This window comes from Lonchura striata, chromosome 2, assembly GCF_050655825.1.
Source record: "Lonchura striata isolate lonStrDom1 chromosome 2, ASM5065582v1, whole genome shotgun sequence".
NCBI lineage: Eukaryota > Metazoa > Chordata > Aves > Passeriformes > Estrildidae > Lonchura > Lonchura striata.
In genome coordinates, this window is record NC_140704.1 from 45,497,416 (window position 1) to 45,522,178 (window position 24,763).

Genomic DNA, 24,763 nt, shown 5'->3' on the forward strand with positions numbered 1-24,763 from the left:
AAAATGGAATAGTTTGGTTTGGTTTAAAGGTCATCTAATCCAAACCCCATGGAGTTGGAGTGAGCAGAGAAGGTTCATATAACATAACGCTGCAGTTTTAGTTTGGTTTTGTTGCTGGCAATCTTGTGAATCCAAGCATGCTTGAGCTTAAATATAAGCAAATAAACACTGTTGTGATTGGGTTTGGCCAACTTCATGATTTCTGGAAAACAGCTATAGTAACAAGGAAATTTTAAACTTCGTAATGCTGAAAATCCTCGTCTCAATTGGAACTGCCTATCAAATATTTGCAGCTCTTGCTTAATTGCAAGTATTGGCTTATCATAGAAAAGGAAATAAGGCCTGTACTCTTTCCAGATCAGTCTCACTTCTGATATCTGTGATATCAGCTCCTAAGCTGTGGGTTCCTTTTAAATGAACTTTTTAGATAATGTCTTCAGTTATGTAAATTATTTTTTCTTGGACTTTGAGGGATTTTGGAGTCACCAAATATCGAATTTAAAGAAAAATGTGTTTATAATCAGTTGATTAAATGATTTAATGCATCATTATATTATTGTTACAGTGTGTGACTTACCAACTCCTATACTTCCCCTTCTATTTAAAAAAATTTCTTTTCAAGCTTCTTTCATCTGAAAGGAATGACTGGAGTAAAGAGCGCCAGGAGCTCCTTGAACAGATAAAATCACTTGAAAAGCAGCTTCAAGAAAGTCAAAACAAGGCTGATTGTAAGTCTTTGAAATACTAAAATTTCATTAAAAGTTTTGAGGTGCCTTAACTGTTTTAAATCAACAATAGCACGTGCTGAGTAACTCTTTGAGGTGTTAGACATACTGGTTTATTTTTTTATTTTTTTTAATAAAGCAACTTTAATACTTACATATCATCTTTGCCTAGTCTTGCACAGTATACAATATTCAAAATGTTTCTGTCTTTGAATGTGAAGGAGTTACAAGATACAGTATTTAAAATTAAAATATTAAATAAAAACAAAGGATTAAACCTCTATTGTCTATGGAAATTACAGTGATACTGTCTGGAATGCTTTTGATTCACCTTTAAAGTCAGTGTTTTGTTGACCTTTTCCATTCATGAAGCTGTTTTGTGTGTGACTTTTGAGATTAATTCCACTGAAAATATGCAGAGCTTTCTGATCCCAGCAGGTTCTGTAGCATTCTGTGTCCTATATCTAGCACAGTTTTCCAAATAACATGTAAATTATTTTTGGGTTTTTTGACAGTATTAACAAGTGAAGTCCATGACTTGCGCATTGTCCTGCAGTCTGCAGACAAGGAGCTGTCTGATATAAAATTGGAATATAGTGCCTTTAGGGAAAAGCAAGACAAAGAAATAAGTCAGCTTTCTGGTAGACATATGGATGTACAGTTCCAGCTGGACAGTGTCAGGTATGTTGGCCGTTTGGTACAATGCCTTGTCATCCCTTCTGGATGCTTCCAGTGATTTAGTCATCCTCTCCTGTGTGTGAACTTACACTTCACATGTTTTCTTGAAAGTTGTTGTTTTGTGTTTGTTCTTTGCTTGTTTGTTTTTTTGTTGGGGGAGGGTGTTTAATTGTTTGGGTTGTTTGATTGAGGTCTTTTTGCTCTGTTCTTTCATGCCTATTTCAGGCAACAGGGTGGAATTATCAGAAAGAAAACAAAATGTGCCTGCCTTAATTTTGCTTTCCTATAGCATTTTCTCATTAATTAGGATATATCTATAAACTTGCTGCTCTCCAAAAGTTAAGTGGACAGTTAGTCTGGTCACATGAAGCAGGTGACATAATGATGCTGCTCTAAAAATTACAAGCAGAAAGAAATCACAAAAAGTAACTGAAGTTTGAGTATCAAAGCCAGAAAAGCTCATTGTCTTGTCGGCATTATCATCAGGAGATGATAATCAATATGGTTTTTAATTACTAATGTGATGTAGTTATGTTGGGTTTTGTTGCTGTTTTGTTTAGTTTGTTTTGTTGTGCTTTGGTTTTATTTTTTGGGTTTGATTTTTGTTCCTGGAAAACTTCACTACATTTTCCATTATAGCAGGTCATCTCTTAGCTGAAGTAATCTTTTGAGTGAGGCATTGTAAGACCAGGAACCTCGAACTGAAATTAAATGCTGTGGTTGTATTGGTGCATTCTGTGTCAGCAGGAATAGTGTTTGAAGATTATTCTTTCCCTCTGCGCTGTGTATTATTTAAATATTTTGAAATACAGCTGATTGTAGTATTTTTATAAGGACACCAACCCTCACTAGATTATTTGGTCTGGGTTTTTTTATGAAGGCTAGAACATGAAAAGATTCTTGAAGAAAAGGCAAGCCTGCAGGATGACTACGACAATTTGCAGGAGGTAGCCAAGTTTGAGACGGACCAGCTGAAGCAACAACTTGACGACAGGAAGCAAGAAGCAGAAGCAATGAAAACTGAGCTTTGTGTAAGACAGTCAAGGATTTTAAAGGACTTGATTATAGAGAAACCAGATTGCTTAATTTCTGTTATTGTATTACTGATAACATTCCACAGTAGTAATAGATTTCTTGGTGATTCCATTTGAAAGATGTACCTAAATTCTTTTTCCAAACTTAGTGCAAGATTTTTGCAACCACAGGCTATCAAAAAATATCCAGTAGCATCATGAATAGTAAGTTTTCAGGCTGAAGAAATTGCTCTGGAAATGTTGAGGGAGATGGGTTAATTACTAAAGGAATAAGATGCTTCTTTGGCAAAGAATCTTGACATCGAAATGCTGAGATAACCTTTTATCTCAGGGGTAGCCAGATCTGGCCTAATTATTCTATCTTCACAAAGCAGTTTCTTAAAAAAATTTCATAGTGGATGTGATCTTGTTAAAATGATCTATGGCTTGTGGTGGATCACTGTCCTGCAATTTAGTTGATGCTGTCCTTGAAAGCCTGTCAGACTGCAGTGACTGCAAAACAGCAGCAAGGTTGCTCAAGGGATATTGCAAATAATTTTGCCTGTGTTTCTGCAGGGTATGTGGTGCCTGCTCGGCAAGTTTGATATAAATTTTCCTAGTCAGTGTTTAAGAGAATGCTGACAGATTGAATATTATTGGTTTAAATTCCATATATTTCAGTATTTTGAACAAATACAGAATTTTAAAATGCCCCCAAATTAATCTACAATTTAAAATTCTAATTTTTCCCTTCACACCCATGGATATTGAGGAATATCTTAGCTATATGAAACTACTATTAATGGCAGGTGAAGAGATTCAATTACTTAATATAAATAAGAGTTTACTTTTAAATGAAATCAGGACAAACTAAAGATCTTCTCGTTTCCAATTAAGGTATTTTGGAGTGTTTGGTTTTTTTAAGTCATCTTAAGGATTTGTTTTGATTTTTTTGTTTTAGATTGCTCTAGAGACCTTATATTGTATCTTCTTATAACAAACATATATTTTGATATTCTAGAACCTTTTGCATCTTCTGAAAACAGAAAAAGAACATAATGAAAAACTAACATTACAATTACAAGAAGACAAAGAAAACAATTCAAAGTAAGTTTTAATTAGCAGTGGGGTTTATTTTCATCTGACCTCATTGGTGCTATATATTGTATTCAGATGGGAATCCCATTTGTAAAGGTGTTTTTCTCCAGATGTGTTTATTTCATCCAAATCAGAACAGCAATTCATTTTATAGAATAGTTTTTCATGTCAAAAATAAAATTCTGCCAGTGATAGCAGTGTAAGCCTGGTAACTAAAGTATTAGTCTTTTGTATAACACTGAGAATGTGATAACTGAAGAACTCTTAAAAAAATTAAGTGCAAATAAAATAAACTTCTATCACTTTCTTCTTGTTAAAGTTCTCTTACATTTCTAGTGAGTAATATAATCAAAACATGTTTTTATTCACCAGGGAGCACTTGAAAGTACTTGAAAAAGGACAGATGGAGAAACCATTTTCAGAAATGGTGACACAGTGTGAACAGCAGGTACAACAGCAGATTTGAATATGTGAATTGTGTGTACGTGGCTTTTCTTGGGCATTAATAACAATTTTGTTGGTGTACTGACTGTTAGGTTGATTTCCAGCAAAATAAATGTAGAGTGCTCCAGGCTACATATTGTTTTGTTAAGCTACTGGTTATTTTTAGGTAAGGTTAACAACTTACTTCCTTTTTTTTTTTTTTTTTTTTATGACTTGGTGCTTTATAAAACACACCAAAAGTAGTGAAGACATTCCTTCACAAATATTATTTCCTCTAGGAAGCAAAATTGAGGACATTGGAACAGGAGCTGGCTGCTGCTGAAGAGACTATTGCTTCTTTGAAGAAGACAAATGATACAGATAAGGTTTGGGCTTATTTCTGTTACTGATATTCTTGTGGGTAACTATGTTCTGTAGTAGAGATGAAAGACCAGAGCCTCCCTTTGCTGTTTAGTAATTTGGTGCTTTTAGGTAATCCTGGCTATATAAATAGGTAAGATAAATCCTACTTTTTCCTAGTATGGAGTTTGTAGGGAGGTAGGAAATTTGTATGCATACAGAGCAAAGACAAGTTAGCTGAAGGTTAAACAAAAAAAAAAAAATTAAGGTAAAACTATCAACTGGACAAAATATTCAATACCTAATCAATGCATAATTCCCCAGATGATGAATAGAGCCTTCCAGTCAGGGCTCTGTAATGGGCAGATGGAAAAGGTAGGAATGTGACTGTGTGTCACATTTATCAATAAAATCAAAGCACTTCTTTATGTAAATACTGTTGCAGTAAATAGCCTGAGTTCCCCTAGTGCAAGCATATTCACTGTCTATAAAACAGGCATAAGAAATTACACGGTGTGTTTACTACCTGGCATGATGCAATGGTATGTATTGCTTTTTCCATCATAAACCCAAAAATCTGACATCAGATCAGAATCACCTGGTATTGTCAGTGCAGTAGTGTTTCTTGAATGTCCCTTTTCCCATTACAAATATACCCTTAAATTATAGTAGTTCTGTTCTCCTATTAGTAACCCATTACAGCCTAAGACTAAATCAGCAAGCCAGTCTTCTCTTCTAATGAACAGTACAGGTTATTTAGTTCTTTAAGTGCTTAGAACAAAAGCCAGTGATTTAGCAACAAGTTTTCTATTTATTCTTTATATGTGCAGTTTGAGGACTCATTTTCACCTGATTGAATAAAGTTTGGGATTGACAAATTATATACCCAAAAAGTCCAGTAATACATTATATGGATTTTATCAGGTTTTATTTTTTTATGTTGCAGGAAGTTGTAACTGACTTGATGAGACAGATCCAGGAGCTGAGGTCTTCAATTAATCATAAAACTGAGTCCATAGATGGGCTGACAAGAGAGCTCGAGGATATAAATGTATGTTCTGTCATTTTGAAGGACATGGTATCGTTCTTTAGAAATGGGATGCAATGACATGTCTTATCACTGGTCTCAAACAGTATAACTTGCTGCAGTGTTTTAGAAGGAAACTTCTTTGTTTTGACATGTTGAAATCTTCTGAACATTTTATGCCTAAGGCTGTCTCAAAAAGTGAACCCTCTCCACGTGGTGGGTAAAAAGCTGTCTCTCTAAAGGGACCTATTCACATCCTGTAAACTCCACTCAGCTGACAGTCACATTTAGATTTTCTCAGAAATTGGCAATTTAAGATCTCAGCAATTGAAGCTGAATTGTAAATTCATTTTTGATGGAGTGAATTTTTATGTTGCTGGTATTATGATGTTCTACATCTAAAAACAAGTATAAAGAACTAAAACTGTGTATTTGAATAACTATGAATAAATATAATGCCTCTGCTTTATTAAAATAGGTCTGGTTTGAAAACCGATAGAGCAACCAACAGAATGGTTTACATAATATATTATGTGTAAACTATGAATGCAAAAGGTTTTATAGAAAAATGTTGATGAGACAGATTTCTAAATATGGCTATCTCTTTAATAATGGTTTTAGTAGGTAATATGTATTGTGGTGGCTAATTCACTTTAATAATCTTTTTATATCATTCTGAAAACTAATCTCTACACACAGTTTGTATAATTTAGCAAGTAAAATATATCATTCTGGTTTTAGTCATTGACACTAATTTCTAAATGTAGTTGTCATCATAAGATTTGTGATGTACATTTATTTGTCTTCTGTTTGCCAACTTTACCTGATAACATGTTCTACTAAAATATTTAAAATTTGAATGCTTTTTGTAGTACAAGTATAATATTGCTCTGAATGCAAAAGAAGAAAGCAAGGGAATCATAGAAGATCAGGAAAAGAAGATTGAAGAACTGAAAGAAGCCCTGGAAGGAAGAGAAATAGCTGACAACATTGAGGTAAACACATTAATGGTGGTGTATGATTATTTGTTCAACCAGACCAATTGGATGTGGTTTTGCTTTAAATGCTCATGTAAAACTTAACCTCATTTTAGTTCAAACTACAGCTAATTAAGCTGTTCATGAAAGAATTCTCCATGAAATACCTGATAAATTCTGTTAAATTAGCATGTTACTTGACATAAATATTTTATAAGCTACTTCATAAAAGCCTATGCTAAGAGTCTGGTTTAATTTTGTTAAGGCCACTAAGGAATCATCAGCTGAAATTAATGGCAGCTTTAGATGATACAGCTGAGAAATTAAAATAGGTAGAAGAATATATTATGTTCCACAGTGTCTCTTCCCCCACTGCACTATATTCAGTAATATCTTTTCTTTACTCATAATTTTAACTAAAAGCTCCACCTGCTGGAAACAGATCTAGGGCACACTTCTGATTCAAATGTGGTTTTGTTTTTTTAATATTGTATCTTTCTTTAACTCTGTCTTTTCTATTACTGCTGTCACCATTATTTTGTTGAATATGTCAAACAGTCAAAAATACTAGCACCTCCTTACATGTAATTTTTACAAGATCATCTGTGATTAGACTTGCTAGTCCAATCAGATACCAACAATAAAGCCTTCCAGGGAGGTGTGTGTTTTCTCAAAGGACATTAAACATAACGGAAATCTGTTTTAAAATAAACAGACTGTGTTCATTAATAATCATATCTAAAAGTGACATTCTGAAGCCCAAAACCGAGTTGTCTAGGAAATGGATCGCTTCAAGGCTTTTGGCTTTTTTTAACTTAGTGCCAGTTCCTGTTTCAATGTTATCCTTGGGAGTATCTGGCTCCGGATAAAATTATAGTGTTTCTCTGTTACTTTATACTTCAGTTACTAATTTCTTCATGCTTCCTTAACTGGACAAGAAGAACTAATCTGAGGTGGCATTTAAAATACTAGATTAAGTTTCTCCTTATGTGTTAATACATCTGGTTTAGGTATGATGCCCCATCAGATAGGGTAGAATAAATACAGATCCTAGAATAAATCCAGATGTATCTGTGGAATATCAGTGCACTAAAAAATTCTGTAATCACTTCAGTGTGATTAAAATCTATGCATTCTTTTCTGGTTTCTTTTAAAGCACATATTATATTTTAAAATAGTGATTAATTCCGAAGATCTTCCACTAGAATCTTAATTGTCACTATACTGGGGAAAAGTTATCATTTTGTTCTGTAAGCAAGACCAAGGATATGAAAATATGCTAAAATAAATTTATAGATGAATGCTTGCTACAATTTATGATGAAAAAGTAGAAGGAAAAGGGAGATGCTTGAAGTTGTTAGTAATCTCTGCACCAATGACAAAACATCTTGAAACAACTGACTTAGAGCAATAATTTTAATGTTTCTTTTTTTACACATCCAACAACTTAAAACAGAGGGACCTTCTGTGTGAAGAATTGCGTCATACTGCTGATCAGCTGATAAGTCTGACAGAGGCCTCTAAGAAACACCATGCATTGCTCCAGTGTGCACAGGAAGATGTAGCAAAGAAAGAAGCTGTAATCCAGGAACTCAGGGAACAGGTAAAACAAAGAAATATTCACAGTTCATCGAGAGGGAGCTGTGGTCAATTGTAGCTTCTGAAAAAGGTTTCACTTGTCATTCTAGAGCATCTGGTGCATTTCTCTTGGTGAAGAGAAATGCTCCTTGTAAAAGGAAAGTAGTAGCTCATCAATTTCTGAACAAAGATTAGGTAACTTCTAATGTTTTGGAACTGTTGTCTAGAGATCACAAAAATGTGTACTCTGATAGCAGAATAAAATTATCAGCACCTGTAAGAGCAGAGCACCCTCAGGTTATCAGCTGTGTAACCTAGGGAATTACTTTTTCCTCTGCTTAACACTTATCCACAAACAGTATCATTATGCAATAGAGATAACTGTTGAGCTCTGTAAATTATGCAGTGGTTTGGAGCTGCTGCACACTAAATAGCTATGTTAAGCCTTTGTTCAAATTTCAGATCTAGTTGTCACAACTATCATAGTGCTAAGTAATATGTTTGTGTTCACAAAGACTTTAATTAGTTATTTTTGGAAGAGGAGTTCTTTTGTCAAGTTACCATATTCTCTTGAGGAAACTGATCAAAATCTGTATCAGTAAAATCTTTGTATCAAATCATGTTTTGACCAGTAATGTTTGCCAACCAAGTTCATAATAGCTTTTCTTCTGTGTTAGCACACCCTTTGGAAGGTAGATTGTGTTAGCAAGGCAAGAAAATCAAATACTTACAAGAACAAAATTCAGATGAACTACAAAGTAATTCGATATATAGATGCTTTCAAAAATGCTTGTTGCATGCAACTATTGAAAGTTTAACAGTGATTGATTAAATACTGAAGAGTTATGAAAGTTAAGTCTTTGTTAATCTAAAATAACTTGTGGTGTACTTAAGCTTCCTCAAAATATAGATCTGAGTGCTATTTTGTTTCTTATTTTATGTTTATTATGAGCTACTTTAATTTTCCCTGTGCTTCTAATAGTTAGACAAAATGACAGAGGAACTGGAGAACAGGAAGCATGAATATGAACTGAAAATGAAGCAAATAGATTGCTTTGTGGACTCATCTGCAGTAACATTTCCTCAGGTATGGCACTTAAGAGAAACATTTTCACATAGTTTGTAATTATTGATGATTTGTCTGCCAGAAATTTATTCATTTATGTCTTCAATGAAGTATTAAAACATGTAATCAATACATAGAGACAACAGTCCTTTACTAGTAATTTGTGTGGTTTGGTTTTTTTCACTCACCAGTGTCCTAAAACTCCTCCTAATTTTGATGTGAATTTGGCTAAGCTTTTGGAAACTCATGAGCAAGAAATAGCTGATCGAAGGGCCTCTGCAATAAATCTGGAGCACCTTGTGAATGAACTGAATGAAGAACGAAGAGCAAAAAATGATGAAATTCTAAGGCTGAAGGTATTATGAGTTAATCTTTGCTGGCAATTTGTATGGTCAAAATGAGACAGACTCTGCAGAGTTCAGGTTTTTTAATGAGCTCTGCTTAGTAGTATGTCCATTAAAGCAGGAAGACAGTTTTTGGTTTTCCCTTTACCTAGGCTGGGAGCAAGTGGTAACAACTTGCTTGCGATGTCTAGAATAGAAATCTCATTTCCCAAGGACTGTGCTGTTTTGTGTTCATGAATATCAAATGGTAACATCATTTTTGCTGCTGAAATGGTTCTCAATATTTGCTGCTGAAACTATTCTCAATAAAGTTTCTAATACAACTATAGATGGAAGCGTGATGCAGATATTTGCCAGAGAACTATGCCTATTTTCTGAGAAATATTTTGTCTTCTATTTTACTCAAAAACACATTCAACTAGAAATGATAACAGGAATTGCAATTTGGTCTTCAAATAAAATGTTTTGAATTTCACTTGCTTAGGAACAATTAAATGAGTTGGAGAACTTGCGTCTGGAAATGCAGATATTGATGGAGAACAACAGGAGTTTACAGAGCCTTGTAGAAGCTCAGAGACCAAGCAAGAACAGGTGAAGTAAAATAAACCACAAAAATCTCTCTTAACTTGAAATAATTAAGATAAGGTTTACAGGTTTTATTTGAAGCGTAGTCTTACATTGTTCACCTATTTAGATATTGACTCAAACTTTTCTATGAAGATTATTTACTGGCTTGTAAACTTTATGCCCTTTAAATCACAAGCTCTTAAATGCAACAAAGTTTTATAAAGGGAATGGAAATAATGTAAAATCATTATATGCATAGTAATTCTCGGGTATTATATATTGCCGTGTCACTTGTGTAGTTATGGATCCAGTAGATAAGGAATGTCCAAATAAATGCAACACAAGTTTCAATAGAGACATAAATGAAATTTTAAAGCCTCCAATATACAGTTAGCCTTTGTTCTATTCAAACTCCTATCAGCTAAAAGGAGCAGGGAATTCTTAGCACATATCCAAATTACATCCTGAAGTCCCAAGTCAGGATTCCAAAAAGTGAGGAACATAAAAGTAATGTTTTTTTTGTGGAAAAATTTGGTCTAGAAAACTTACATGAACTGTGAAAAACAAAGCCACAGTATCCAGTGTTCCATGGCACTGTAACCGCTGTTGTTTGACTGATTTCCATTTCAATTCACAACACAGTTTCAAATGTCTGTTGCAAACTAAGCAGAAAAGCATCATTGTTCAGTAACCTACCTGATCTGTTCACAAGATTTTAAGTTACTGAAAACAGTGATTTTATTGTAATATAAAATGCAATTATAAAGCTCTTAACCAGTTTTTTCCTGTATGACACACTACACGGACGAAGCTGATTTGTGAGTTACTTTAATTGTATGTGTTTTCTTATTTCCATCCAATGTCATGTTGATTAAAAACTACCAAAATAAAAATTAGTGAAGTCTTTTGAATATAAGAAGCTTTTACCTTCTTAACTTGAAGCTTTTAACTTCTTAAGATCACTGAGCAGTGATCTTGTAGGAAGTCCTTCTGCAGTCTCCATACACATGAACACTGTGTACTAATAAAATATGTACCTCAATCCCAAAGCCGCTCTTGTGGTTTAACCCCCCACACAGCCACTCACTCATTCCCCACCAATGAGATCAGGGAGAGAATCAGAAGAGCAAAACCCAGAAAACTTGTGGGTTGAGATAAAAGCAGTTTAATAGGGAAAGCGAAAGTCATGCACACACACAAGCAAAGCAAACCAAGGGATTAATTCACTGTTTCCCATGACCAGGCAGGTGTTCAGCCATCTCCAGGAGAGCAGGGCTCCATCACACACCACAGTGACTTGGGAAGATAAACACCATCACTCCAACTCTCCCTTCTTCCTCCTTTCCCCCTCACCCTTTATTATACACTGAGCATGACGCCACATGGTCTGAGATGTCCCTTTGGCCAGTTTGGGTCTCCTGTCCTGGCTGTGTCTCCTCCCAGCCTCCCACAAAACCCCAGCTTCCCAGCCAGTGTGGCAGTATGGAAGGCAGAAAAAGCCTTGGCTGTGTGCAAGCCCTGCTCAGCAATAAGAAACAGATCTCTACATTATCAACCCTGTGTTCAGCAAAAATCCAAAACACAACCTTATAATGGCTGCTGTGAAGATGATTAATTCTACCCCAGCCAAAACCAGCACAGCTCTCTAACAAATGGTTGCATATTTATTGCATTTTTAATTGTTTCCATTAAAACATTAATTTCTCTATACTCTGAAAGAAATGTGTTTAGAAGTTTAAACCCTTCCAGAGTTTTTTTATGATGTTCAGTATTTTGAGTATGAACATATGTGAAAACAACTGCACATATTTACTGGTTTAATCTGGATAACATGTTTTTACAACTGGTTTCCTCTGTTAGTGAGAAAGATTTTTTTCTCATTCTTGAATTTCCTAGTGATCAGAAACATCCTGATGTTCAGTACCTTAAAGAGAAAGAGGAAGAGATTGCTGAAGAGCGACTTGCCAAGGTATATTGTCCTTCTCATGTCAGTTGCTGTTGACCTTCTGTGAAGTATTAATGTGATTTTTTTGTCGTTGGTTTGGTTTGCATGGCAGCAAAACAAACACCAATTTCTAGTGAATTCTAACAGGCACAGCCTGAGACTTAGCTCTTAGGATTTCTTTCTTGGCCTAACACCAGTGGCCTGGGTGTCAGATTGCACAATTAGCAAAAACAGATTCAGATTGCTAAATCTGATTCATCCCCAGAATTGGAAAGTGAAGATTGTGTCACTTGCTAATGGCAGGGCTCTGTCAAAGGGAAGTTAATGTCACAGCAAAGGTTTCCATGGATGTCCCAGACAGAAGAACTCCCTGTTAGAGCTCTGTTGTATGTGTGTGGGCAGAGAGACACTGCTGTGAGTCAGCTATGCTGGCATGATATGGGAAATAAGTGCCTACAGCAAAGAGATAAAGTGAATATTAGAGATGTGAACTACTAGGTAGTAGGATGATCTGGAATGAGATATGTAGTATCAATTAAGTGACAGATATTTTTAAACATATATATGCACATACCCACATATATATATATATATATATATGTTAAACATTAATACTGCATCTATTCTTTTTTTTTAACTTTTACAGAATAAAGCAGTGGAAGAAATGCTGAAAATCAAAGCAGAGTAAGTTTAACTATTGTTCCTTGAACTGGAAACTAGTATTAAACTAATTAATGACAGGAAAAAAAGATCCATTTTAAGCAATAAAAGTCCAAGATTGGAAATAACAAAAGGCATAATTTGGAAGTGTTTACCCTTCTGCAAGATACCTTGAATTCTTACTCTTTCTCATCAGTAGGTGGTAGTAGCACCTATTACTACATAGCATTATATCAGGACAATACTTTAATGGTAGAACCATAAAAACGTAAATTGGAAGGGATGTTTTTAATTGTTTAAAATTATTTATATGCAGTGAATTGTAATCTCATTCCTTTTAAAATTAAATTGAATATACTGTTCATTTCTTTATTAATGTTGCAAATATTTTATAATTTTAAATATAATGTAATTATTTTATTTTTATGCTATTTGTTGAAATTTCTGTGGTTCGGCTTGAAAAATGAAAAAAAAAAATTATTAGCAGATTTCTAAATTGTGTTGGCACTATTGGGCAAGCAGTCCTCAAAATTCAAGTGTTTTGTACCTCAGTTGGGTAATAGCGAAGAAAGAAAATACTGAATCAGTAGATAAAAATTATTTTGAAAATGTTTGTCCTGCTGTTCTTTTCCTAATCTGTATTGCTTCAGGATTCATTGTGGCTGAATCTCCTAATATATGAGTTATTTTCATTTGATGGAATGCTTTCTATGTAAGTTACTTCTTTTAAGGAGGAAGATAGTTCTTATGCACATGGTCATTTCAAAAGTAATTTGCATTAAATTTTCCAGAAACCCTAGTCTAGAAATGAGGGATTATTTTGCTATTTGATGCACTGATTTTGCTTTCCTGTCTGGTCTCCAAAAGACATTTCATAGCAGTGCTACAATGTGTCATACAAGCATACAATGAGGGAAAACATTCTTTTCTCATCAAGAAAATGTCTTGACAAATGCAGCAAGTGAATACTGTTCACAGAGCAGGTCTTAAACACCACGCTTCAGTAAAACAAAACTGATGACAAAAATTTCATGCATGCAATATTTGAATTTATTTGCAAAATTACTCAAGTTCATAGAAAACAGTAGACAGGCTGCTAAGTTTGATGGTACAGTTTAATATCCTGTGACCTTATTTGCTGAAAATGTTATAATTCTGTCCAAAGTGGTACTCATTCTGTTACCAGGCCAACCAAGCAGGTTCAGACCATCAGAACTGCTCAGATGTTTCTGAGCAACGAGGCTGTCAGGGGGGAAAAGCCACAGACAAACAAGCATTTTATAGAGGGAACCTGTAGAGCAGCTGAGTTTAGCTGTAAAATTGACATTCCTTAGATGAATTAATTCAAAGTGTTCTTACAGGTGAAGCTTCTGTTTTCAATCATGAGTGGAGTTGTATATCCTGGATTGCAAACAGCACAGTTCCCAAGGAGAAGAGCAGCTCCAAAATTCTGCCTAGTTGATAGTATCAAAGAACTGTGAAGCAGAATGAATTTTTATCCTTTCTTTAGCTAAATTCTAAGGGAAATACAGTATCTCAAAATAATGCTTTTAAAGGAGCCTCCCTCCATGTCCAAGACAGGCTTAGTAATTCAATTGTATGATATTTATGTTGGTTTTTAATGTTTTATGATTTTTTTATATTGGCAGATTAGAAGAGACCAAAAATATCCTCAGAATCCAAGAGAATGCCTGTCATGAAATTACTCTGGAGATGGAACGAACAAGGACTTTGGAGCTCAGAACATTTAATGAGAAAGAAGAAATTAGATCAAAACTGGAGGAAGCATATGAAGAAAAAGACAGGGTTGAAAAGGTTACGTATTTTTTTTTGTCATCTTCACAGTAGAATCTTATTTAGCAGAGGTGCAACTGGTTTGTTTTGTAGTTTAGTTTTATTTGTGATGTTTGTTGCACGAGTGAAAGTCTGGGTACAGAAATCACCTAGTAGTACAAATCAAATGGTGCTCCTTTTTTGCCCTTTAGAGGTATCTAACATAATGTCTAAGGAGACATAAGACAAATATGTATTTCCTGAGTGAAACAACTCTTGCATCATATGTTAAAACAAACTTAAATGTTAGTATGTTAACAGCTTTAAGAAGCTATTGCTTCTGAAAAGAGAAGGAGAGGCTACTGCTAAGAGGTACACAATGTATTTACTATTACAGGAAATAAAATTGCTGAGGAAGCAAGTTGCTTTGCTTGCTGAGGAGAATGGCAAATTACTTGGTCATCAAAACCTAAACCAGAAGATTCAGTATCTTGTGAAACTGAAGAAAGATTTTGCTAAACTTACAGAGGTAAGTTGCAGAGTAGGTTACAGATGGAGTAATAGCCTGACATACCAAAGAGCTAAGCTTTGAGAATGAAAACTATAATTCCTGCTCTTCTGTTGGAGAGGAACAGAGATGGCCTTTGATTTTATGCAGCTGAGTACGTCATGGCTCGTGTGCATCTCCTCAAAGCCCCAATGATCTCCTTATTTTCTCAAGTACATAGTTTATAAAACACTTGAACAGCTCTAGATACTGCTTGTGTAAAAATACCAAAACCAAAAAGTGAGGATAATTTCTTTAATATACCCATGTTTTTTCTCTGTTTTACAGGAGACTGAAAAACTACGAGTCGAAAATGCTTTTTTGAAAGAATCAAAAAAATGTAATATTTGTAGAAATTATGATCAATTGTAATGACCCAAACAAAACTGCAGAGCCATACTTTTAAAGTGTACAGAATAAGCAAAAGTCAGTTGTCAAATTTCACTTTTGCTGTGGTTCTGGAATAATTAAGTATTCTAGTTTGTAGGTTTTTTGCTGGTAATAACTCTAAGTGAAGATTGTTATTCCAGCTATGTGGGCAGCTTTCTGTGAAATTTTAACACCTTTTTGTAATTTTTTTCAATTTAAAAACCTGATTTTGTATAGATGCTGGGTAGATACTTCCTTGAAACTTCTGTAACTTGACAGGAGGAAAAGCTTTCTCCCTGGGAACACACCTGGATTTTTGTCTCCTTTTGTGCTTTTATTCAGGTTCCTACCACTTCTGAAATGCTACATTTTCCATCAGAGCTAAAATTCAAGAAGCACAATGTGTTTGTTTCTTTGGTTAAACATAGAATGATTTTCATATTAAACTTTGTTCAATAAAGCATAAATGTGAATTTAGTAAGTCTTGTAAATAGTATTATAAATACATTTTTGTTTCTGTTCTTTTTTTGAAAATAAAATGCCTTTCAAACCTTTTTTTTCCTGTTAGTATAGACTTAGAGTTTTATCTTAGCAATGTAGGAAATTCCGAGGGTTTTGCAACCATTTTCTTATCAAAGAAGTGAAAAATGTTAGGAAAGAAGATTTGAAAATATGCAAAATATTTTCTAGGAGTACAGAATAAGTTCACTTAATCGCACTTAAAAGATTTATTGCAAATTACTGAAATGTTTATTAGTGAAATACAAAATGTTGATTTCTATAGCAATGTCAAACTGGATTTTTTTTTACTGCCACTTATCCTATCTTCTCTCTGCCTAATTCATACGAGACTAGTTTTGACCACAAGTGCTGGCGCAAAAGGGAATGAAGAGGAAGGATGTGTCTAGAAAAGGGTAGAATATACCTAATGCCTTTCTACATTATTTGGCTGAGGGAAAGAAGAATTTCCATCACCTTACCTGTTTTAAGCTGCAGATTTGTTTCCACTGGAGCTGTGAGGTGAAATAGAGAAATAAAAAGCTAACCGTAAAGGGAAGAGGTGTTGGGGTGAGAGTAGAGGTCAGAACTAGCATGGAGGCCAAGAGGGATTCATCAAGGGTGGTTTTATTTGTGACTGCCATGTTCTAGGGTTACAATTATTTCTTTCCTGTCGGCAGAGGCTTCTGGCCATTTTCTGTCCGGTATGTGGCCACGCCGGCTCCGTGCTCCGTGTGTTTACAAAGCCCTCGCACACGCGCGAGCACGGCCCACGGGCCCGAGGCTCGCCGCTGCCGGGCGGGCCCGCCCGCCGCGGGGCGGTGCCGGCGCTGCGCGGGGCCGGGCCGGGCCGGGCCGGGCCATGCGGGCCGCGGCGGCGGCGGCGGCCGCGGGGGGCCTGGGCGCGGCGGCGGCCGCCGCGGCGAAGCTGGCGCTGGGCCCGGGCGGGGAGGCGGCCGGCGGCCTGGTAAGGAAGGAGCGGGCGGGTCTGGGAGCCCCGAGCGGCCGCCCCGCAGGCGGCACTCGGCGCCGGCGCTTGCGCTGCTCATCGTGGCGGTGCAGGGGAAGGAGCGGGCTGGCTCTTCCTCGGGCGCTCCCGGGATTTGCAGGGAAAGGGGGGCGGCCTCGGAGGGCGGAGCCGTGACTCACCCCGGGGGAGCCCGGCCTCGCCGGGCTGACTAATGCGCGGTGCCGACGCAAGCGGCGGGGAGCGCTGCGGGGCGGCCGCGTGTGAGGGGAGCGAGCGTGGCGCGGGAATGCCCCGAACCAAGCCCAGCTCTGGGAGCTCATTTCCAGTCCTTCCACGTCAGTGTTACTTTAAAGCAGAACGTTAGTATGACTGAGCATCAAATGCTTGTTCTCAGTCCACTGTTTGCTCATAGCAGTGGCCTTCTCCCTTTTGTTCTACTCTGCTGGGCCCCGAGCAGAGGTGCAGCCCTTGATTTCCTCGGTGCTTCTCTTCGGGTGTTCGTTGGCGATGATCTTTATCTCGGTCGCGTTTCACAAACCCCCACGGGCTTGAGACTGCGTGGGACTGCTGGCCCTTCACCTCAGAAGTGGTGTCCTTACCTCCAGGAGTGACCTCTGCCACCGCAGCGGGGGAGATGGGCACCAGGTTGTGGTGGAGTGGCGACAGGAGGAAGGCAGCATACCTGTAGCACTTCGAGGAGATTCATTTAGGTATAGGTTGTTACTCACACGGCAAATGTACATTTCGATTTGAAATCCAAAAGGGAACCCACAAGGGAAACTACATCTGAAACAAATCCAGCCTTCCACCAGGGGGAAAAAAAAAAAATAAAAAAGAAATTGACCTGTGTGATTATTACAGAGGGTTAAAAAGACAAAAACTCAGCACCTGCCAATCCTGTTGATCCCTTCTGACACCTCAGAAAGGAGAAATAAAAAAAAAATCTTGATACTCTTCGCTCTGCCCAGAAAACTCCAAACTGTGCTCTGTACTGAGAGAATGGCAGAGCATGGAGTTACTGAAAATGCTGACAGATCTTTTCTGAGTATTTTTCTGTATCGAAATTTATAAAAATATTGCCCATTTCTTTGGGGACAGGGTGGGGGAGGGGTTGGGAGGTTGGTGTTTCCTTTTTTTTTTTTTTTTTTTTTTTTTTTTCCCTTTTTTTTTTTAATGTGCTGTGACAAAGTATAATGTCATTGCTGTGAAGTGTTGCCAGGTCCACAGAGATTATCCCTCCTGTCTACTCAGCCCCAGTGAGGGCACACCTGGATTTTTTGATTCAGTTCTGAGCTCTCCACTGCAAAAAAAGAGATGGAGCTACTGGAAAGTCCAGCAAAGGCTCATAAAGATGATGAAGGGATCAGAACATCAATTTGTGAGGAGAGGCTGAAAGAGCTGGGACTGTTTGTCTTGGAGAAGAGAAGGTTCGGGGGATCTTTTCAATGTGTAGAAATACCTGCAGTGAGGGTGCACAAAGGATGGAGCCAGGTTCATTCCAGTGGTGCCCAGTAACAGGACCAGAGGCAAAGGGATGTGCTGAAAGAGGCAGTTTCCTCTGAACATCCAGAAACACCTTTTCACTGTGAGGGTGGCCAGGCACTGGCCCATGTTGCCTGGGGATGTGGCAGATTCTACATCCTTGGAGATACTCATATACTGTCCAGATATGGACCTGGGCAATCTGCTGGAGTGATGAGGTTGGACCGGGTGAACTCCCGAGATCCCTTCTGCAGAGCAGCCATGAGATGACAGAGATTCGAGGGGTTTTGTGTTGGAGGAAGAGCTACAGAAATCCCAAAATAAATTGAATAGCAGCCATCAGTTGTGTAGCATGGAACATGCCAGCAAAAAGTGCATTGATACTTTACACCATGGCACTACAAGGATGGATTTCCTGGCCACAAGGATGTGTTGTGGTGGCCCAGCCTGAGAGCAGCCTGACCAGGATGGGTCATTGCACTTGAACAAAAGCGTTTCTTTGCTTTCTCTGCTCCCCTGCCAATCTTCATCTAAAATTACTTCTGCCACTTCAGGAGTGATTCTAGATTATCTGAAGTGTACACTGAAAGTAATCTTTGCTTAGAAATGCAATCAGAACAGTAATCCTTGACTCATTGGGGTGGCTCAGCTGAGCTCTTAGCAGGGGAGGAATTTATCTCCCTCCTTCCTTGTGGGGAACGTGTGGGGATGTTCCTGTCTCTGTCTGTGGCCATTGCAATGACCACTCTGCTGCCCTGGGTACAGAGAAACTGGACCTTTCTCTGATAAACCTTCCTTCTGGGCATGTGCCATCTGCAGCTGATTTCCCTGGCTCTGCATTAGGAGATCAGAAGAAGCCATGGGTTCTGGTCACTTTTGAAGGTGGCATAGTTGCTGTGATAGTGGGAACCAGCTTTGCTTCACCACTGTTAGTCTCAGACTAGTTCAAGTCTGCAAGATCCCTGGAGGTCTCTAATCCAACCTTTGCTTACACATGATCTTCTCCAGTTAAGTTTTAAATACTTAGAAAGTCAGAGAGCCCATGATCTCTCTTCCAGTGCTTGGTCACCTTTGCTTTTCCTCATAATGGATTTCATTTGTTCCATACTTGCCTGGTTGCCTTTTGTCATATCGTAAAGAACCTTGGAGAGGAACCTAGGCTCCATCTCTCTACACCCTTGGGTTAATGGTTGATGGCAGTAACAAGATTTCTTAAGGCTTTTTTTTTTACTGCAGCAGCGTGGTCTCTTTCTGATCCAGAAATACAGTGGAGTTAGGTGAAGCACAAAGAATTGTTTTCCCCTCTCATCCCTACTCCCAAGTCTGCTTACTCACTAGAAGTATGTGGATGTACATAACTCCCTGAGGAAAGTAAAACTGCCAGATCATACAGGCAGAGAGTGAAACTGGGAAGCAAACTCCATCCTATGGTGAGCTATAACACAGCAGAAGTTTTCTTCCTCAGAGGAGCAGTAGTAGCTGGACAGTTGCCCTTCTTACCCATCCACACAGGGTTTGCCAGGGAGTCAGTGGAAAAGCAAAGCGATTCACTGGTGGGAATCATTCTGAATCTTTACTATTGCCCTGATCAATTGCATAAGTTGGAGACCTTTCACATAAGTGGAGCAAAATGAGGCCACACACCTGCACCATCCCTCACTGGAGTGGGATTAGCCTTGGAGAGCTTGTGCCAACCATCAAGCATGGATTTATGTTGCATTGTTTTCCTTTTAAACTTTGTACTTGCTGTATCACTTGCTTCAGAAAACTGTGGGCTCCCCCACTGTTTGCAGTTAGTAATTTCTTCTTCTGAATGGGATCATGACACGGTGGACACCGTTGATTTCGGTGGCTTACAGGAGGACACTGCTGGCAGGAGGACACTGGATACTGCAGCCATTCCCACAGGGCAGGTGCCACCTCTGAGCTGTACTTGCTGACTTCAAACCTGCATTTCTGTCTGCCTCAAGATGGATCCCACCATGGACTGAAAGGTGGCAGGCTGTGAATCTGTGATTGCTATGAGCTTAGACAAAGCCTTGCTTTTACTTGTCACTGTTTGTGAGAGTTGTGATCTGCCTGCCTGTGATATCCTTTGGTGTCTTCACATGAGCTGTATGGTACCCAGGGCTGGGGAGATGGCCTCAGCTGCTGAAATTAGGAAGGGGTGGGAGGCACTGTGATTGGTGCTGGCTTTTTAGGTGCAACTGTGCCCTTTTCTCAGACTGAGGCAGTTATGCATCTGGTCAGGTTGTCTAAGGAGAGAGAGATTTCTTGAGGTCCTTGAATTCAGAATTGGTTTTATTGCTACTAAATGCTAGAGCAGAGACCCTGTCAGTAAACTTCCCTACTCTTCAGTGAATGTGCAAAACAAGGCATGAGGCCACTCAGCTCTTTCTTTCACCCCAGAGATCCTGCTCTACCCTCACTGCAGCAGTAGGACGAGTGCTTTGGGACCACCCAGGTCTTGGCTTACATTCACAACAGTTGGGTTCTGGAGCACACACAATGCCAGCATGTACATGTCTGGTGTTTGTCAGACTGAATTTGACCCTGTTCCATACATCAAGTGTTAAGTGAAGGGCATTTATGGGCATTGCATGTGGCACCACATTGTGAACTGGAGAGCTCTCTGCAGGTTGGCTTCTGGCATGGCAGCTGCTGCACGTTATCCCAGCATTTCTCAGCTTGTAGTGTGAGGCTGGGCTTGCAGCAGGACATGGCAGGCTCACAGTCTGTCCAGGGCTGTTTCTTCATTTTCATTTCCTTCTGTGACTTAATATATTCATCTTCATGTAATATGAGCTGTAATTCAGTTTTAAAAGCCCACACCATTAGGTTGGGCTCCAAAGTGCCCATGAATTATAGAGGTTGAATAGTGGGGGCTGAAAATACACAGTTTTCCATTATGTCCCGCAGCTGCCAGTGTTGCTTCGCCTCATCTGTGTTGGGCTGGTGTTTGTGTGCAATGCAGTGATGTGGGCAGTCTTCACAAAAGCCTTACGACTCTCCTCCTCCTCAGCTGCTGCCTCGGTGACAACGACAGCTTCCAACTTCATCTCCTCGGTGAGTAGACCCCTTCCCCAGACACTGAAGCCTGAGGAGCACAGTGACGTGGGAATGCCCATGCTTCTTGTAGTTCATCTCTCAGTGCAACCAGCATCACTGACCACAAAGGCAGAGTTACAGGCAGATATGAAATTATTGTCAGGCCTCAGCTGCTCTGGTAGTTGTTCACGGCACGGGTGGTGGAACTTTCCTGGGTGGTGCAAGAGGAACACAGTTTACCAAAGTTTTCTAATTGTCAGTGGGAGCTGGAGCTGGGAGCTTTGCTTCATTTTGCTTTTCCTTTGCAGCACCTTAGTTGGGATAAGCCAGTCACCCTAGCTGGGTCTGAAGATGCATCACCTCTAGTGACAGCAATAGAGTCTTTGACCTACAGGTTTTTTTCAATTGCTTTTCCCTCTTGGCAGCAGTCCACCTTGTTTCTGTGCCCCAGCTGGCAGACAGCTCATGATGGTGTCCAATAATTGACAATAATAAATACCCAGTCAGTGGGAAATTTGGCTCCTGAGAAGTGCTGGGAAGGCAGCAAAGCACATATGCATCTGTCATATCCTGCTTTGGAACCACAATATGGCTGTGCTTCCAGGCTGCTGGTGGATTTGGTCATCTCCAGCACCACCTTCAGCAGCCATTCCTGTTGGTCATCCCAGAAGGAGTTTCCTCAGACAGGCTTTTTCTAGAGCTGTCTCTCCTGGAAGTCCTCACAGCTGTGGCAGCACAAGAGGCCTTGGGGCAGCTCAGCCCAGCAAAGCTTTGTGTCTCTCTTTTCCTTCAGGCTATCCTAGGAAAATTGCTCTTCGGGGAGACGTGGACGCCTCTGTGGTGGGTCGGCCTCACCATGACAGTCTGTGGGCTCATGCTGCTGCACACTGCTGCACCCCAGCTGGTGCAGGTCCCAGCGGAGAAGAAGGAGTGATGGTTCCTTCCAGATAGCCTGAAGGGGTCATGGTGCCATGCTTCCCCTCTCCAGCCTGTTTCAGAACAGTATCCCCAGTCCCCACTGGCCTCTGAACACATCAGCTACTGAACTGCTAACCCCTGCTCACTGCTCGTCTGCTGACTTCCAAAATCAAGTTGGTCACATCTTTCCTGGTGGTGGTATGTGGCAGTGGCAGCTTCGGAGGGAGCTGGTCAGCTCTGAGTCAGTATGGTGAAAATCAGGGCCACAGGCTTATCAGCCACTCCTCCTCTTCACACTCTGTGGCTGTGGAGCTTTCTCAGTTTGGGGAATGCTGAAAGTACACAAATTAAACATAGTGGCTGTGGAAGGGGCTTGTACATCAATATTTTTCCATGAAAGGACCTATACCAAAATAGAAAAGTAATTAGAGTTAGATGCTGAAGGTTATTTCTGCTCTGTTGTTCCTGACTTCCTGTCTTTTGAAATGGTTCTGTGCCCACTGCTACCTGTAAGGCTGTGGAGATTTTCATTAATTCTTTTAGCTTCCTCTATCAGTCACATACACCTTTTAACTTGCCATTTGTATCTGACATCTAGAATTTTTACTTACCCATTCCTGACATGTTAGTCACTGTAAGGTTGCGGCGCTTTCCTTTAAACCTTTACCCAGCATAGAGTTTTGATCACAATTCCTGCTTTGTGTAGGTCAAACTAATTTTGGGACAGTTCAACAGGCAATCTGCTTTCACTTGGAGTGTTCATGTTCAACACATCTTTCATCCCCACTCAAGTTGACAATTGCTTTAATGTTTGGTAAAAGGGAGTTTCTCAAGACACATTTTTTCTACAGCTCTGGATGATGCTTATTCCCATTGATGTGATGTGATCAACCAAACCACTGGTATCTGCTAAATTTTGCATCAGTCATTACTCTGTGTTCAGGTGTCAATTTGGTGAATGTGTCACGAATCATCATTTTTAAGGTATCGGATTCATTCCCCTGCCCACTACTTTTTTTTTCCTCCTTTGAAATTCTTCGGTTGGAATCCTAATTAAGAAATATAATGATGCCTATAAACGTATGCATCATGCTGGTGATATCGCTTGCTCTGGGCTTGCCAGGTTGTCTCTGTCAGACAGAAGGTGAGTCACGGTTGTGGCATGTGCAGAAAACCTAAGGACACATTTCTGTGAGCATCTGTATCAGAATCTGTCAGGTCTGTCATGACTGGCAGATCTGTGCTGTGTCAAGTGTAAAATAGACTTGTGGATGGAAATGCCACTGGCGTTGGGTTTGTGCCTTCTTCGAATCAGAAGAGTTACTATCTTTCAGAAGAGGCCAAGAGCCATTTGCTCTGTTCCCTGTCATTCTAGCTCACTCCATCTAGCAGCCATGTCCCAAGAGGGCTAAAGCCTTTGCCTCTCCCCTCAATGTGCTCTCAGGTCTTCCTGTAAAAGAGGGGAGCTGTATATGTTGGGGAGAGGGCAGAGTGCTCTGAGTGCCTTCCCTCCCTGCCACCATGAGTTTTGCACCTAGGGAGCTCTCTGGTGGCAGTCGTGGTAGGATGGGACAAATCCAGTTGCCTGGGAAACTGGGACCCAGCATCTGTAATAGGTCTGTAGACATGCCAGCCAGGAACCTTGCATTTCTAAGTACATCAGGTCTCCTTAGATCTTCATAGATGATGGAAAATTAATGAAGTCTGATTTATTTGCCCTGGTTATTAACCCTCAGCCAGCGGTAAGCCATGGCTGCCTTCATGCAAAAACCAGTAGAAGAGCCAGGCTCTCTGGTTAATTTGGCTGTTGTTCTATTTCCTAACAAACTATTTGGAAAGCTTTTTAACCTGGACTATCTCAAAACTGACATTTCTTTATTACAGTCATTATTGGAGGTCAAGGTTTAGGAGGTATTTCTTTGGAAGTGGAACGTGTGCAGGAGGTGTGAGCAGCACTTTACTTTGTGGTGCTCACCTTAAGGTGGATGAATATAAACCAGGGCTGTAAATTCTCTCATAAATACTTGAAGGTGGAAACGGAAGTAAGTTTTTCTCCAATTCCCATGGTAAGATAAGAGTTCATTTTTTGGCAGAATCCCACCCCTCTTGTGTACACAAGAGTTTGGCCATGTCTGCCAGCAGGGCCAGGGCTACAAGAAAAATTGTAATCACTGTGTGGCAAAGCAATGTACTTCTGGTAAACCATTCATATGGGATCATCCAAAATGTGGCTGAAGGTAATTAAAAAAATAAAAAGGAGGGGGATTTCCAAAATAAAACTGTGTCCAAAGCTCAATGGCTGATTTTTTTTTTTTTTAATTTACAGACGTTTTAGACCACACATACACACAATAGACACAATAAAACAATGTGAGACTAATGAATGTTTGACAAGTCAGTGGTTCAGATGTGGTGGACTTTGTAAGGTGGCTGAAGATTATGGCCAACTCCAGACCTTGGTTTACCAGGGCAGACGGTGGCTTACTTTTTTGTGGGAACTACAGCAGTGTGCTTGCGTGAAGCTTTTGCTCAGTTGAGGAGAGGTATTATTAGAGAAGAGTCTTGGGCACATGTTTCTACTCAAATTCCAGGAAAATGCACTTCTATGTGCACATCTCACAGAAACACAGTGCTGTATCTCTACAGCACTGGTGGATAGGGGCAAAGCTGTGGATGTTGTCTACCTGGGCTTGTGCA

The 24,763-nt window shown here is 39.4% G+C and overlaps 2 protein-coding genes across 2 annotated transcripts in view; both read left to right on the plus strand.

The window, feature by feature from the left end:
- Positions 1-15,631, plus strand: part of KIF15 (kinesin family member 15) — a 33,917-nt gene extending 18,286 nt beyond the window's left edge. Inside the window, exons 19-35 of the mRNA XM_085573305.1 lie at positions 623-728; positions 1,241-1,406; positions 2,284-2,434; positions 3,438-3,523; positions 3,887-3,962; positions 4,237-4,323; positions 5,244-5,348; positions 6,197-6,319; positions 7,758-7,904; positions 8,862-8,966; positions 9,137-9,301; positions 9,774-9,880; positions 11,753-11,825; positions 12,448-12,485; positions 14,111-14,276; positions 14,632-14,763; positions 15,070-15,631. Coding sequence (XP_085429431.1) covers positions 623-728; positions 1,241-1,406; positions 2,284-2,434; positions 3,438-3,523; positions 3,887-3,962; positions 4,237-4,323; positions 5,244-5,348; positions 6,197-6,319; positions 7,758-7,904; positions 8,862-8,966; positions 9,137-9,301; positions 9,774-9,880; positions 11,753-11,825; positions 12,448-12,485; positions 14,111-14,276; positions 14,632-14,763; positions 15,070-15,153 — 1,917 coding nt within the window. The 3' untranslated portion in view covers positions 15,154-15,631. The remainder of the gene's footprint in view (positions 1-622; positions 729-1,240; positions 1,407-2,283; positions 2,435-3,437; positions 3,524-3,886; positions 3,963-4,236; positions 4,324-5,243; positions 5,349-6,196; positions 6,320-7,757; positions 7,905-8,861; positions 8,967-9,136; positions 9,302-9,773; positions 9,881-11,752; positions 11,826-12,447; positions 12,486-14,110; positions 14,277-14,631; positions 14,764-15,069) is intronic.
- Positions 15,632-16,491: 860 nt separating this feature from the next.
- TMEM42 (transmembrane protein 42) lies at positions 16,492-24,362 on the plus strand. The gene is made up of 3 exons (XM_031503723.3): positions 16,492-16,615; positions 21,020-21,166; positions 21,942-24,362. Exons 1-3 carry the CDS (start codon positions 16,511-16,513, stop codon positions 22,080-22,082), a joined length of 393 nt encoding a protein of 130 aa, XP_031359583.2. The 5' UTR covers positions 16,492-16,510; the 3' UTR covers positions 22,083-24,362.
- Positions 24,363-24,763: the final 401 nt, after the last annotated feature.